Genomic DNA, 14,367 nt, shown 5'->3' on the forward strand with positions numbered 1-14,367 from the left:
AGCGAAAAGAAAAAGGATGCATGGATCGGGCAAAAGAAGAAAAAAAATTACAATTGGTGGGTCAAGAGAAATGATTAAAGGAGGAAGGGAACCTCCTTCACCCTTCAATGTATATACAAAAAAAATTAATAATAAATAAAATAGCAACAACAATAATAATAATGAAAGGGGGCGATCGAAGTGGCAACTATTTGTTCCGACAGATGTCGCTGAGAGCCTACTATTGCCACTCGCGGCACTCGCGCGGTATATTGGGATGAGGTTTCGGCGGCAGAGTTCAGTTGACTTGTGAGACATTTTCTCCAATGGAGCAAACGTCTTCTACATTGTCTCAGCTATGCTTGGATTTCTCGTAGTTGCCCGCCTTTGGGTATTGCTGGGGAAGGGTAAGTTTTTTGGAATAGTTTTATTGTCTCCTTCCGTTAACGCGCGTATAATAACGGCAACGAAAAAAGTTCACGAACATTTACTGTTAAGCGCAAACGAAAAAAAAAAAACTTACGCTTGTAACATTTTGATGTGTACACAATTTAGAAATTTATCACGTTTCTTTAAGAGACTTAGACACATATAATTTATAACAGGTTATACATTTCAGTTTTCATTTCCATTTAATGTTTCTTTCATTTATAATCTTTTTGTGTCGAATTTAATAATTATCATTAATTTTTGACTCGATCACTTTTCAAAGCATCATTCTGTCAATGCAACGAGAAAGCTGTTTTTAAAATGCTGTTTTATTTGGTTACATCTGGTATCCATATTTTTTATGGGTATAATTTCATCAGCCACCACGTTGGGCAATTTGCCTGTTGTGGAATTTGTATTTCTATTTGTATGACACTGTTATTTCAAGTCAAAGAAGTGAGGAATCGGGATATTTGGGATAAATCGAGGGAATATTCGTATAAATCAAAAACCTGTCCAAACATGAATAAGGTAATCATAATCTTTAATGAGAGCAGTATTTATTTTCTTATAAATATTAGTTTTTCCGTGGTAATTACTCTCTTTTTTTGGGGGGGTTTTGTATTTCAGATATAGTTGACATTCATGTTTTTTATGGACAACTGTTTTCTTCCTCCTCGTTGGACATTTTTTCCTATTGTGTGGCATTAGTATTTATTTTTGTTTTATTTGTTTTCGTTTTTTTAGGAAAATCGAAGTATTTGCACTGCTCATCTGAGTCTTTTATTCTTCCTTGATATAAATAGACTTTAATAGTTTCGTGAAAAATATATTATAATAATCTGTTTGGAGATTTTCTGATACGGATATGGAACTTGTATATAACTGATAAACTTTTCAAAGCATCATTCGCAAGTACAATGAGAGAAGGATGTTTTTAAATATTATTTTTATCCAAGCAAAAAGGCCAAGTGATAGGGAATATTGTGATAAATCGAAGAGAGAGATATCCATACTTAAATAAAGCACGCATAATTTTCCATGGACAGTGCATTATATTTTCTCATAACTACTTGTTTTATCGTGTATATAACAACGACAACAAAATAAATTCACGAACGTTTCCTATTAGCGCAAAAGTAAAACATTATAACATCTATATGTGTTCAATTTAGAAATTTGCCACGTCACATTAAGAGTCTTAGACGCATATAATGTAACAGGTTATAAATTTCAGTAAATTATTTTCATTCAATATTTTTTTTCATCTATTATATTTTTCTCAGGATTTTACAGTTATAATTAATTTCAGACTTCATAAATCATTCTGATCATTTTCGTCGCACCCCGCGGTCGTTTTCTGCGAATTAGGACAAATACGACCGGGGGCCTACAATTTCTTGAAGAATCCGGAATGCAGCCTTTCATCGTACTTATTTTTTATTCATACTCTGACTTCATTACTTCAAAGCATTATTCTGCCAAGCCGTTTTTAATATTATTTTGATCCAAGTCAAAAGTCTGAGAAGTGATGGGGAAAAAATTCGGATAGATCGAGAAGCTATTCATACTTAGATAAGATGGCCATAACATTTTTTATGGCTAGTAATAATAATTGATAGCATTAATCTTACTATATGTTATTAATTATTATTAGTTTTTTTCCGTAATAGTGATTTCATATTGGGTTGCTGCATTTAAGTTATATCTGACATCCATATTTTTTATTTGCATCCTTTTTTCATCCACATCGTTGAACAATTTGCTTGTTGCGGTATTTGCATTTGTATAACACCTTTATGTGCACAATTTAGAAATTTATCCTTTAAAAGTCTTAAATACATATGATATTACAGGTTATAAATTTCCGTTTTCATCATCACTTATGATCTTTTATCTGAATTTATATTAATCATTAATTTTGAACTTGATTACTTTTTAAAACATCATTCTGTACAACGAGAAAGCTCTTTTTATTTTGATCTAAGTTAAAAGACCGGGAAGTTAATGGGAATACTGGGATAAATGGAAGAGCTATGTACACAGAGAAAAAGAAATCCATAATGTTTTATCGGCAGTGCATGATATTTTCTCATAATTATTAATTTTATAGCGCGTATAACAACAACAAAAAATATTCACGATCATTTCCTCTCAAGCGCAAAAGAGAAAACTTACGCAGGTAATATCTTAATTTAGAAATTTATCATGTGTGTCTCAAAGACGCTCAGAGACATATAATCTAGCAGGTTGTAAATTTCGTTTGATTTTTTTTATTATGTTTTCTCCGAATTTTATATTTGTCATTAATTCCTGGTTTTACTACTTTTTAAACAATAATTCTGTCAGTACACCGAGAAAGGTGCTTCTAAACACAGTCGAATCCCGTTTTAACGAAATCCAAGAGACAGGAAAAATCACTTCGTTATAACGAAATTTTGTTATAAAGGAATTCTAGGCTGTAGCATTATTCCTATGTAAACGTACCTGAGGCATTAGAAAAGTTTTCGTTAAAACGAGATTTTTGCTATAACAGTATTCGTTAAAATGGGATTTGACTGTATTACTTGATCTCCAAAATTCCGATTAGTGATGGAGAATATTCAGGCAAATTCAGGAGCTTTTCATACTTAGACAAGGCATTCGTAATTTTTTATGGGCAGTGCATTGCGTAACTATTAGTTTTACCGCACTTATGGTAACGATAATAAAGCGTTCACGAACATTTCTTATGTTCGTGGATTATAGATTATTATTAAGCTAATAGACGCAAAGAAAAAACTTACGCTTTTAATATCTCTGTGTGTCCAATTTAGAAATTTATCACGTTTTTCAAGTGTTTTAGACACTTATAATGTAACAGGCTATAAATTTCAGTTTCCATTTTCTTTTACGTTTTATTTATCATTTATTATCTTTTCTCCGATCTCGAAGACACTTGGACACATTTAGCACAACAGGTTATAATTTGTAATTTTTATTTATATTTTAAAATATTTTAATTCATATCTTTTCTCCGTATAACTTGATCACGGGCGTCCCCTGCTTTACGCGATTAATTTGTTCCACAAGATGATCGCGTAGCGTAAAGTGATTTGAATTTAACATAGGGAAAGATAGGAATAGGGGATTTCTCCAGAAAAAATAACTTTACCCAACTTCCCTGCAACAAGCTTCTTTTTATCCGGATTCTATATTTCTGTTTCTATATCTCAAGTGTTGACTTGGAATTCTTAATACGAATATTTAAACTTGATCACAGGTCACGCATAATAAGGAAAGCTATCATATAATTTCGTAATGAAAATGATTATGAAGATACAAAATTTTTCAAAATTAATTATGACTATTTCGTTGCTTTTATCTAATGCTATGACCTTTTTTATTGTGATATACTCGAATATTTTTTGATAAGATACAATCTCAACGAAATAATTATCTGACGTAAATGTTGCGTATGACCTATTTGAACATGTTTTTCTAAATAAGGTATTTTCCCCCACTGCATATCATTCATTGCTAATCAAAGCAATATTATTTGACTTGAATATTTTTTGTAATTCTTGCAATTCGCTTACGTCATGTTTTCTATTTTTATATAAGCGATCTATAAAACACTTATTTTGTTTACTAAAATTTAAGACTTAAATTATAATTGTTATGAAATGACATAATTCGTACATCGTTCCCCTAAAGCTGATTTCGCGACAATATTTGTTATTACTCTATATGTCGTCTCATTCATGTTAGAAACATGAATGTGCAATGTCCTTGGAAAGAAACAGAACGTGGGAAATGACTTTGAATGTTTACTCTACTCACGATAATCTATGGCAATTAGTTTCCCTAAACTGTTTTGTAATATGTGTTCCAAATGGGTATGAATTCGCACATTCAGGCAAAACTTGGAAAAATAAGGCATTCAACCAGCTGATTAAAAAAAGTGAAATTTTCCACGTACATGCTTCTAGCATAAGATGGGGGGGAATGATGTAAAACGATCTGATGAAAAAGTTTGTCTTATTAAAAGTTTCATAAATATCACGGTGAGTGATATACTCTCTTCTTGGGCACAGTTATCACAATTTAAAAATATTTTATTTTGTTATTAATTTGTTTTGTTAATTCCAACATCCTTTTTAAATCTAAATCTTTATAAGATTTATAACGATATCCTTGCTTGTTTATAGTGTTTGCCTTATTCGGAATTGGTTCGGTCCAATCTGATTCACCTATAGTGTTATCACTGAAATTTAGACACGGTTAAAACAACAAAATTCAATCCTTTTTGTGGACGTTAACAACGTTCCTCATGATTTGAGGTGTGAGGAAAACCTATTAAATAAAATGCGGAGCTTATTCTTAAGAGGGAACATTTTATTTATTTTTTCAAATTCACTTTTATCTTTTCGAAATTTGTTTTTCATTCACTTTTAAACATGGTATTTAAATATTATTGTACTATATGCTACCTGCTGGGCTATTTCCACTTATGTAAAGCAGCCCATTCCGGAAGAAAACATTTTTCACATCTGCTGTGAATTTAGTAAATGTGGAAATGTTCCTTTTGAAAATAAGCTACCGAAAAGGCGGATCATATTCTGTAAATTATCTATTCCTTTCAAAATTACGGCATATATGTAAACTAAAACGATTATCAGATTATTCTCTCCCTCTCTCAATCTCTATTTTTCGATCCCCCTCACTAGTCCATTCTTATTATAAATTCGTTAGATTCAGATTAGCCAGACTTGATTAGTAATTATGTTAGATGGTTTAGATGAAACGCATTTTATTCTAGAGACATCAAATAGCGAAAGTTATTACATGGAATCAATTTCCTCTAGAAACCGAAGGATTTACTGAAAAAGAGAAAAAAAATTGTGTCTCAATAAATGCAACAAAATTGAGGGATTGCGATTGTAAATGCCAGTTATCGTTCAATGGCAGCATAGGAAAATCCTGGAACGCTTTTAATAAGTCCCGTGATATTCATATTTTTCTCGAGAAGAGAAATCTCTCGACGTTTGCCAAAGAAAAACAAAGCAAGAGCCAAACGGTAATATATATTTTCCTCTTGCTTTATCATACACATACACATACATATCATGACATCTACACTTTTCATTGGATCCAAGATCAGACCGAGAGCGTGACTGAAACGATATATCCAGCCATTCACCGAAAGATTCCAATTTCGACATTTCATGTTTGAACTTTCACCGTCACGAGAGAAGAAATAGCAATTACTTTTCAGCGTCATCATTTGTCTTTCAAGGATTAGAGAAAGACAAGAAAAAAAGATAAAATAAAATAAAAATACATAGAAAAAGATACGAAGTTGTGTCGGCACGTGAATCCGTCGCGTCACTTGATGAGATGAGCAAATGCCACGGAAACAAAACCAAAAATAACAGAATAAAACGAATACATTTATCCACTTTTATTTTTCCTCATACGTCTCCGTTGCTTGGGAATTCATGCAACCATTTTTATTTATTATTTATCCTTTTTAAAAAAGAAAGTAACCGCATTGGTTTTCCGGATATCTTGCAGTATTCTTTGTATCTTTTCCGAAGTTGCTGCCGCTGTATATTGAGTATAAGAGAGAGAAAGAGTTATAGAAATCGATGTACATAGTCCTCGTGTTCTTCATATTTTTCTTACTTTATTTACTTATTTTTCCTATAAGAAATTATCGGGTAAGACGTTAAAATCTCAAGTTGGGAAGGTAGAGATAGAAGAATGAAGATATCTTACTTTACTTATTTTATTTTTCCTCTTGGAAGCATGAGAGTGAAATTCACGGGCGATAATTTGAAATGGCAGTGTAACCAAGTAATTGTTCCAGGTCAAAAATAAGCTTCCAAAAAAGGTACTAAGATACTTAGAACTGTGGGATGTAAAAGATATGAAAGCACTTTCTACGTATTTCTCTATTGTTTTCTCGACTCTTGTACATGTCGACGGTTCAGTTCAAAACGGCAACAACTCCAAAAATTGCTTTTTTGAATTATGTAGATCCATAGGTGTACGCAGGATTTTCTCAAGGAGGTTCGATTTTTTTCTTCTCGAGGGGAAAGGGAGTTTCAATTTTTTTTTCTTATCAAGGAGGGGTTTTTACGTTTTTTCCTGCAAAATAACACTATAATCTCGGCTTGAGGGGGGTTAGAACCCCAAAGCTCCCATTCACCCCCTCCCCCTTTGCGTACGCCAATGTGTACCATAGACGATACTGAACACCCAACTCTGCTTATATGCTCCCTACTATAATTAACACCGAGTTGCTCATTGCTCTCCGTGAAAAGTGAATCTATATAATGCAGATTTCCACAAACGGGGAATTTTGAGTTGTTGCAGTTAGAAACTACGCTTGATATATAAAATAAGTAAAAAAAAACCATAGAAAAATATACGAAGTGTGTCGGCACGTGAATCCATCGAGTCGCTTGATGAGATGAGCAAATGCCACGGAAACAAAACCGAAAATAACAGAATAAAACGCATGCATTTATCCACTTTTTCCCATACATCTCCGTTGCTTGGGAAATTCATACGACCATTTTTATTTATTATTTATCTTTTTTTTTAAAGAAAAAGAAGAAAGTAACCGCATTGGTTTTCCGGATATCTTGCAGTATTCTCTGTATCTTGTCCGAAGCTGCTGCCGCTGTATATTGAGTATAAGAGAGAAAGAGTTATAGAAATCGATGGACATAGTCCTCGTGTTCTTCATATTTCTCTTACTTTATTCATTTTTTCCCCCTTTAAGACATTATCGGGTAAGACGTTAAAATCTCAAGTTGGGAAGGTGAGATAGAAGAAGAAGAAGAATAAAGATATTTTATTTTTACTTATTTTATTTTATTTTATCTCTTGGAAGAATGAGAGTGAAAGTCACGGGCGATAACTTTTATGGCAGTGTAACGAAGTAACGGCTCGGGGTCAAAAAGAAACTTCCAAAAAAAAAGTACTAAGATACTTAGAACTGTAGGATTTAGTCGTAAAAGATATAAAAACACCTGCTACGTATTTTTCTACTTTTTTTTTTGCAGTCTAGTGCATACTATGTTTCTTCCCTAGGTCTTTTTATGGTCGAAGCACTGAGCGTGTATTCTTATATTTTTTTCTTACACATCTTAGGAAAAAATTATAAGTTTTTTAGTCCTTGTGTGTTGTTGTTGTTGTAAATGTCGTCCACCTCGTCCTTGCTTTCTCCTGCGCGGCTTTGTCCGAATCAAAACTGACTTGCATGATCGGCACGTAGTAGCTGGGGTCGTGACATAGTGGTCTAATGCTTGACTTTAGGAATAATATAAAAAAAAAGTTTTAAGGAAGCTTCGGATGACTGGATGTCTTTTATATATATACGTCGGCTATCGATAGCGAAAGACTTTCGTGGACTTATTGCCCTGGAAATGGATGATGATAGTGTCGTTGGTGTGTTTTTAAATTTAGACTATTTCCTTATCTTATACCGGGTACATAGGTAATAGGGAGCATGGGATTTTACCAGCTAACCATTGATCATAGAGGCATGTTTGCAATTGGAAAAAGGTATTCAAATAACATGTAGTGCTCAGATATGTAATTCATGATCGTAGGGGGTTGTATAGTTATTAAAATAAAATAAAAAATCATATTAGCAGTCGAATTTGAATATCTAAGCGAACATTTCACTTAGAAACACCGAATGCTTTCTGCTGGCATCAAGAGAGACAGGGCAACAATTTACAAATTGGGTTTTTGGGCACAAGGCATCCATATAAAGAGTTAATTTCTTTTTCATTACAATACAATCCCTTCGAACATGAATGACATATTTGAGTACTATACGTTATTTGGATGGATTTTCAAACTGGAAGTATGCCTCTACGATCGACGGTTCGCCAATAAAATGACACACGCCCTGTTACCTCAATGCACCGTGTATATTTTGGATGAACACAATAAAGAAAAACCCCGCACTTGATATTATTTTGTTTGTTCTACTGTACTAGGTCAAAATATTATTCGCGTAGATGCGTTAATAATTGCCTCTATTTTTATGATCAGTCTTCATGGAAACTATTCAAAGTGAAATAGCAGCCAATATTTTTTTAAAATTTTGCAACGATTGCAGAAAGAAACTAATAAGTGAAAGGATATGAGTGTAAGGTGCTCTATCGCAGGGCCGTCATTTCGACTTTATCCACGGGGGGGGGGGGCAAAGAACATGTGCTCAATGTATTTATAGTTTTATGTAATTTTATATGTATCAGTAGTTTTTAGTCTAATTTTAGGGGGGGTGACGGTCCCCCTGACCCCCTCCCCCGAATGATGGGCCTGCTCTATCGCATGAAAACGTTAAGAAATTGAATGATGGAGCCAGGAACATAACTAGGATTTTTGTGAGGGCGGGGGAGAGGGGGCTAACATGTTTTTGTCACCTTCCACTACTATACTACTACTACAAAACCGTACATGTACATCGTATACATTCCTCTGCGGAATTTCTAATGAATCGGTACATGCAGGAACGTGTATGTGTGTGTGTATATACAGGGTGTTCTGTTAACGCACCGACCGACAAACTCAGAGGGTTGTCAGTAGACATAAAGAGGAGCAAAAATTGCGATGGAACATGTGTCGAAAACCACGTTGAGAGGAAAACCACCTGAAAATTGCATGCACGTTTCGAGGTCACGCTGGAACGACAAAAAATACAATAATAACTACAAAACGATTTATTTGATTATTACGAGTTGTTGGAAGTGGCGGCGGCTGACGTCATTTCGCAATCTGCAACGACGAGATAACCAGGTATGATTTTGATGTCTGCCGCAGCAACTACAATCCGCGCTACAATATTTTCCGCTGTATCCACAGGCGTCGCATAAACAAGTGTTTTGAGGTGATCCCATAGGATAAAGTTACACGGATTGAGACCACCTTCCGTCTCGTTTGGCCTGCATGCGTCTCTTGCGATTTTCACCGTCACACCGTGATTTGCGACACCAAATTCCATTGCAATTTTTATTCCTCTTGATGTCTACTAACAACCTTTTGTGTCTGTTGGTACATTAACAGACTACGCATATATCCACACCCTGTATATATGCGTAGCCCTAACGTATTCATGTTATGAAAGTTGTACAGGTTTCGTGTTCTTGCTGGTGCTACCTCCACCCACTGTGAAATTCGATAGTTTTATAACTATGTTTTTTTGTTCTCAAATAAAAATTGCCGCCTTTTACATTTTGCAATCCGTAGCAGTTTTCCTCTTGCCTCCATTCCCCGTTCCGGCCCTGCATTGAGTTGTTATACAGTATGTGGTCAATCGATTGGAACTTGGATGTCTGAAGCCATTCATAATTGATGTCAAGTGAATTATAAAAAGAATTACTTTATCACCCTCCTATAATAATTAAGGAGTGATTAAAATACATTCTGTACCATTAGTATTGCTGAAATAATTCACACGGATGACTCGGAACCTTTTCTTGCAAGTTATCGTTATTATCGTTAACGAAAATGAAATAATCACCGACTGATGTGCACGGGATTCTACAAACTGTTTGAGATCCCATTCCCATATTACTGAACAGTTAATGGTTGTGGTGAAATTCAGGTGTAAGCAATCCTTGGAAGAATGCACCCACACCGTCAGTTCACTTTTTATGGGCATCTTTCTTTCAGCCAACTCGTTGGGCATTTTATTAGTTATGGCTTCTGTATTTGTATTTGGTTACATGAATAAAAAACTTCATTGAGTGCTTTGTTTTCCATCCGCATTACATATCACCTATTTCCTAGATGCGTGTAATGCTGAGCTTTTGTGGGAAAAACTGAGTTTCACTCTACTTATTCTTTCCCCCAGAATGATGGTGGTTTATCCAGACAAATGGTGGTTTTGCCAGCATATTTTTATGGCATTTTGCCGAGCTCGAGAGTAGTTTCCATACTGAGTCTGCAAGTATTCTAGACAACAGATGAACTTATAAATTTTGAACATTTTGGCTCAAGCATTTGGCAATATGGCTATATACATGTACACGTGAAATTTTAAGACTGAGAAAAACATTTTACATTGTTAGCAATTAAATCGCATTTTGACACACTGCCAAGCTTCTACGTAGGACAATCATCGACCCCCGTATTTTGAGCAACTGATAAACTTCAAAGCTGTAGATTCAGGGTGCTCTCCTTATTGGAGAATGCGGGCAATTCATTGGTTTGAAACCGTATCGGGGGCCACTTAAATGATATTTAAATGTGTCGCAGGTTGCTTGAATGCCCTGTAAATGTGTCGCAGGTTGCTTGAAGTGTTCCATAAATATGTCGCGAGATGCTTCTTGAATGATCTGGAACTCTGTCGCTCGTCATTAGGTAATCTGGAAAACTGCTGCGGGCCACTAAAGTGATCTAGAATTGTACCAACGGCACTTGAGTGATCTTAAACTCCACCGTGGACCAATTAGTTGAGTTTAAAATCATCCGAGAGCCACTAATCTGATCTATAACAGTGTCTCCAGGCCATTTGTGTGATCTGTAACTATGGTGCAGGTAACTTAGGTGATCTTGAAGTGTGCTGTGGACCAATTAAGTGATGGGAAAAATATACCTCGGGCCACTTATGTAATTTGAAAATGTGTCGCGGTCGCTCAAGTGATCCGGTGATGTGCCGTATGCTATTTGATTGACCACTCAAGTGATCTGTAACAACGTCCAATGTATGTGTGTGTGTGTCCACTTGAATGATCTGTGAGTTCGTCCCGGGCTGCTTTAGTGATCTATGAATGTGCAACAAAAGTTCATTTCTATGAAATTAGGTTTGAAGTCACGGGCCACATCAGATGACTCCTGAGGGCCACATTTGGTCGGCGGGTCATAGTTGAGCATATATGTGACAGATCTATACCGCGCACGTTTCTTTAGACATCGCATTCGTTAATGATTAGCATTCGAAAATTTAATCATATATTATTTACCTCGTTTCTACACATTCACTGGTTGAAATCTGTCTTGACGACAAAAGGAAAAAAAATTCAATGCATACCAGGAGTTTGTAGAATTCATATTTCAATCGTGTTCCTTATTATATACAATTGTTTGTTCTAGTATCTGTACATATCAGAATACTGATGAGATTCAAATTAGAAGAAAAAAATGCTTTGACATGAAGAGACATGCTGAAAGTGGTTGTCTTAATTTAATAACCATCGTGGCTCTCGAGAGTGCTCAAAATCACGTTGCATTCCTTAGCACGGGAATGCAAATGAAACAAGGAATTTCTTAATGTTGACGAGATACGAACAAACTTGTAAATTTAAGTGCGAAAACGTGTCTCCTTTCTATGAATTTTAATTAGAGAAAATATGTTTTACACTAGCAACTGTATTTTTTGAAGAAATGGAGTAAATATGAAAAATGATTTAATATATTTCCAGATGTTGTAATTTCAGAATTGCCATATTAATGACACTGTTGAAAACCCTTCAATTACACTACAACTACTAAAATTGTTTTGGACATCGCATATTGTAACAATTAAGGAAATCGAAATTCTAACGTGAGTTTCTCCTCACGCTTTGTCTATTTGCAGTGGAGATGAAACACGGGAGGATTCGCTCTCTATTTTTACTTTTTAATTAATGAATAATTTAAAAAATAGTAACTTAAAAAAACTAGTGAAATTGAAATGATACTTTTTAAATAGTTGGCTTTAGTCATGATTTATTATTTTTCTGAGCAGGACGGTTATTTTAGTCTTCAGATACATACAAGGTTTGTTCAAAGCTATCCGACCATAATTTTTTCGTGCGCGAACCAATAGAGTTAGGGAAGCGTGGTTTGGTGCACGGATGTTGGCAATTCCTAGTGTACACGCTGGAATTTTTTCCTGCTTGCAGGATCTGTCAATCGCCGGCAGATCGCCAATGAGAGAGGAAGTGTAAGTGAGCATCGTCACATTTTTCCGTTTTTCACAAAATTACGGGAGAAACATGGACAACTCTACTGCTCTAATCCTGACGGAGCGTCCACTTGTGACGCAGAAACTCTTTAGAGTGCTCCTTGGTAATGGTTGCACGGTACGTACTAGTGATAATCCACGACATTGGAGTCAAAGAAGACGGTCAACATGGCTTTGACATTGCATCTGAAGACCAAATCATCAGTTAAAATAGGATGAATGAATCCATTGTTATTGCTCACCTCGTCTGCAAGTTCTCTGATCGTAATTAGATGATCCTGCATCACCAGAGTTCTCTCTAGGTCAATAACGATCTCGTTTCTAGATGCCGAGGACTTACCAGGATGTGCTTCACTCCCCACTGATGTGCAACCATATTTGAAGAAGTTGTACCACACCATTACCTGTATGGTGCCCATTGTTTCGTCTCCGGAGTCCTGTTGAATGCTGTGGATTGTTTTCACTCGAGAGAATCTCCGATCTTCACACAAAATTTAATGCAATAGCATTGTTCAAGTATTCTCCTGTCATTTTGTCAAAAACAAAAATTCGGCAGCACTAAGTTACATTTTTCTCATCTACCGATAGTATACCGGTGACTAGCAGCTTCTACAAGCAGGTAAAAATTCAGTATTCAAGAGACTATATCTGAGTAGACACTTCGATAATTTCTACTCAGTTTCTCCAATCGACATTGGAGAATCATTACTCTCATATTCAAGCGTTATGTATATCACTATGGAATCATTATTTGTTTCTGATAAGGGGAAGATTTTTTGTTATATATTTATATATTTATATATTTATAAATATATTGTTATAAATTTTGTTCATATTTTTCGTGGAAAATATAACAACGTGTAAAAAGTAGTTCTCAGAAACGTCTTCTCCATGTTATTTTTCGACGGTATAGAAATTGAATTTCAAGAAAGAAATTTTTCGCAACAATCGTCATTAAAACATTTTTGGCAATGATGGTTTTAAAAGAATGGTTATTATTTACATTGTCTTAACGAACGAATGAGAAAAGCCTGTGTTTGAATTTTTTTTTTTTTGGCGTCTTAACAGTAGAATTCAAACAATGTAGTTTAAGGTTCTTCTGGCTTATTAATAGGCTTATTAAATAGGCTTATTCAATGAGCCTTCGGAAGGATTTTCATTGTCTTGATCATGGTGAATTACAATTAACTATCCAGAATCAACATTGAAAGGATAAGAGAAGAGAGAGAGAGAGTTCTCAGCTATTTATGAATTTCCTAGATGTATATTTTTTTTCTCATAGATATTAAGATTAAAATGATTAGTAAAGCATGATTTCCTTTAAACAAATTTTTTCTAGAAGTTTTGAAATGTGTTCACCTATCTCACAGAGATTCGTTCTTGTTTTATCTCTACAAAGATTCTATTAAATAATACCAATAATTCCAAACCATGTATCTTCAGACTCTGCGAAGGTCCTTGGAGAGGTTTAGCCCTTTAAGCAGAGTTTTTTTTTAAATATGTTCCTGATCCGCATTAGAACTGCCACAGTGAAAATCACTGGAATTTTACACCTGTTTTCTACAGGAATATATATTTCTTCGATTGTATGGTCTGATAATCTCTCTCCCCCAAAACAACATAATTATTTTCATAATAAAACAAGAGGTTTTAAAAACAATTGTTTTCTGTTATTTATGCTGTACCCATAATCGTATACTACATCGAAGGGGAAAAAGAAAAAAAAGCATTTCTTTTCCCTTCTGTTATATCAGACTTTGATTAAAGGCTAACTCCTACTCTTGTGCGGAGCTAGGTGGGCTCGGGTTTGAAATGAGAAGGTTTCAAGAAGAGGAGATATCTCGGGAATGCCGCTGTAATGGTTAAACAGATTCGTGGGCTCAAATAGCAAGAAATAAATAAACTTATTGGTTTTACATTATTAAGTGTTCAATATTTCTGTGAGGGCGGGAGGGGCGGGGTCCTTGGTGTTCGTCTCATTGGCACAAAGGGGTCCGTTGAACACA

General features: G+C 35.0%; 1 protein-coding gene across 2 annotated transcripts in view; it reads left to right on the forward strand.

The window, feature by feature from the left end:
* The first annotated feature begins 249 nt into the window (after nucleotides 1-249).
* The window catches only part of LOC149075462 (uncharacterized), a 117,940-nt gene continuing 103,822 nt past the window's right edge, over nucleotides 250-14,367 (forward strand). For both annotated transcript variants that reach the window (XM_089242819.1, XM_089242820.1), the window contains exon 1: nucleotides 250-386. In XM_089242819.1, the coding sequence (XP_089098945.1) occupies nucleotides 338-386 (49 nt within the window). In that variant the 5' untranslated portion in view covers nucleotides 250-337. The remainder of the gene's footprint in view (nucleotides 387-14,367) is intronic.

The sequence above is a fragment of the Pholcus phalangioides genome, unplaced genomic scaffold, assembly GCF_987345545.1.
Source record: "Pholcus phalangioides strain wild (caught in Gottingen) unplaced genomic scaffold, Ppha-v1.0 ptg000015l_1, whole genome shotgun sequence".
Taxonomy (NCBI): domain Eukaryota; kingdom Metazoa; phylum Arthropoda; class Arachnida; order Araneae; family Pholcidae; genus Pholcus; species Pholcus phalangioides.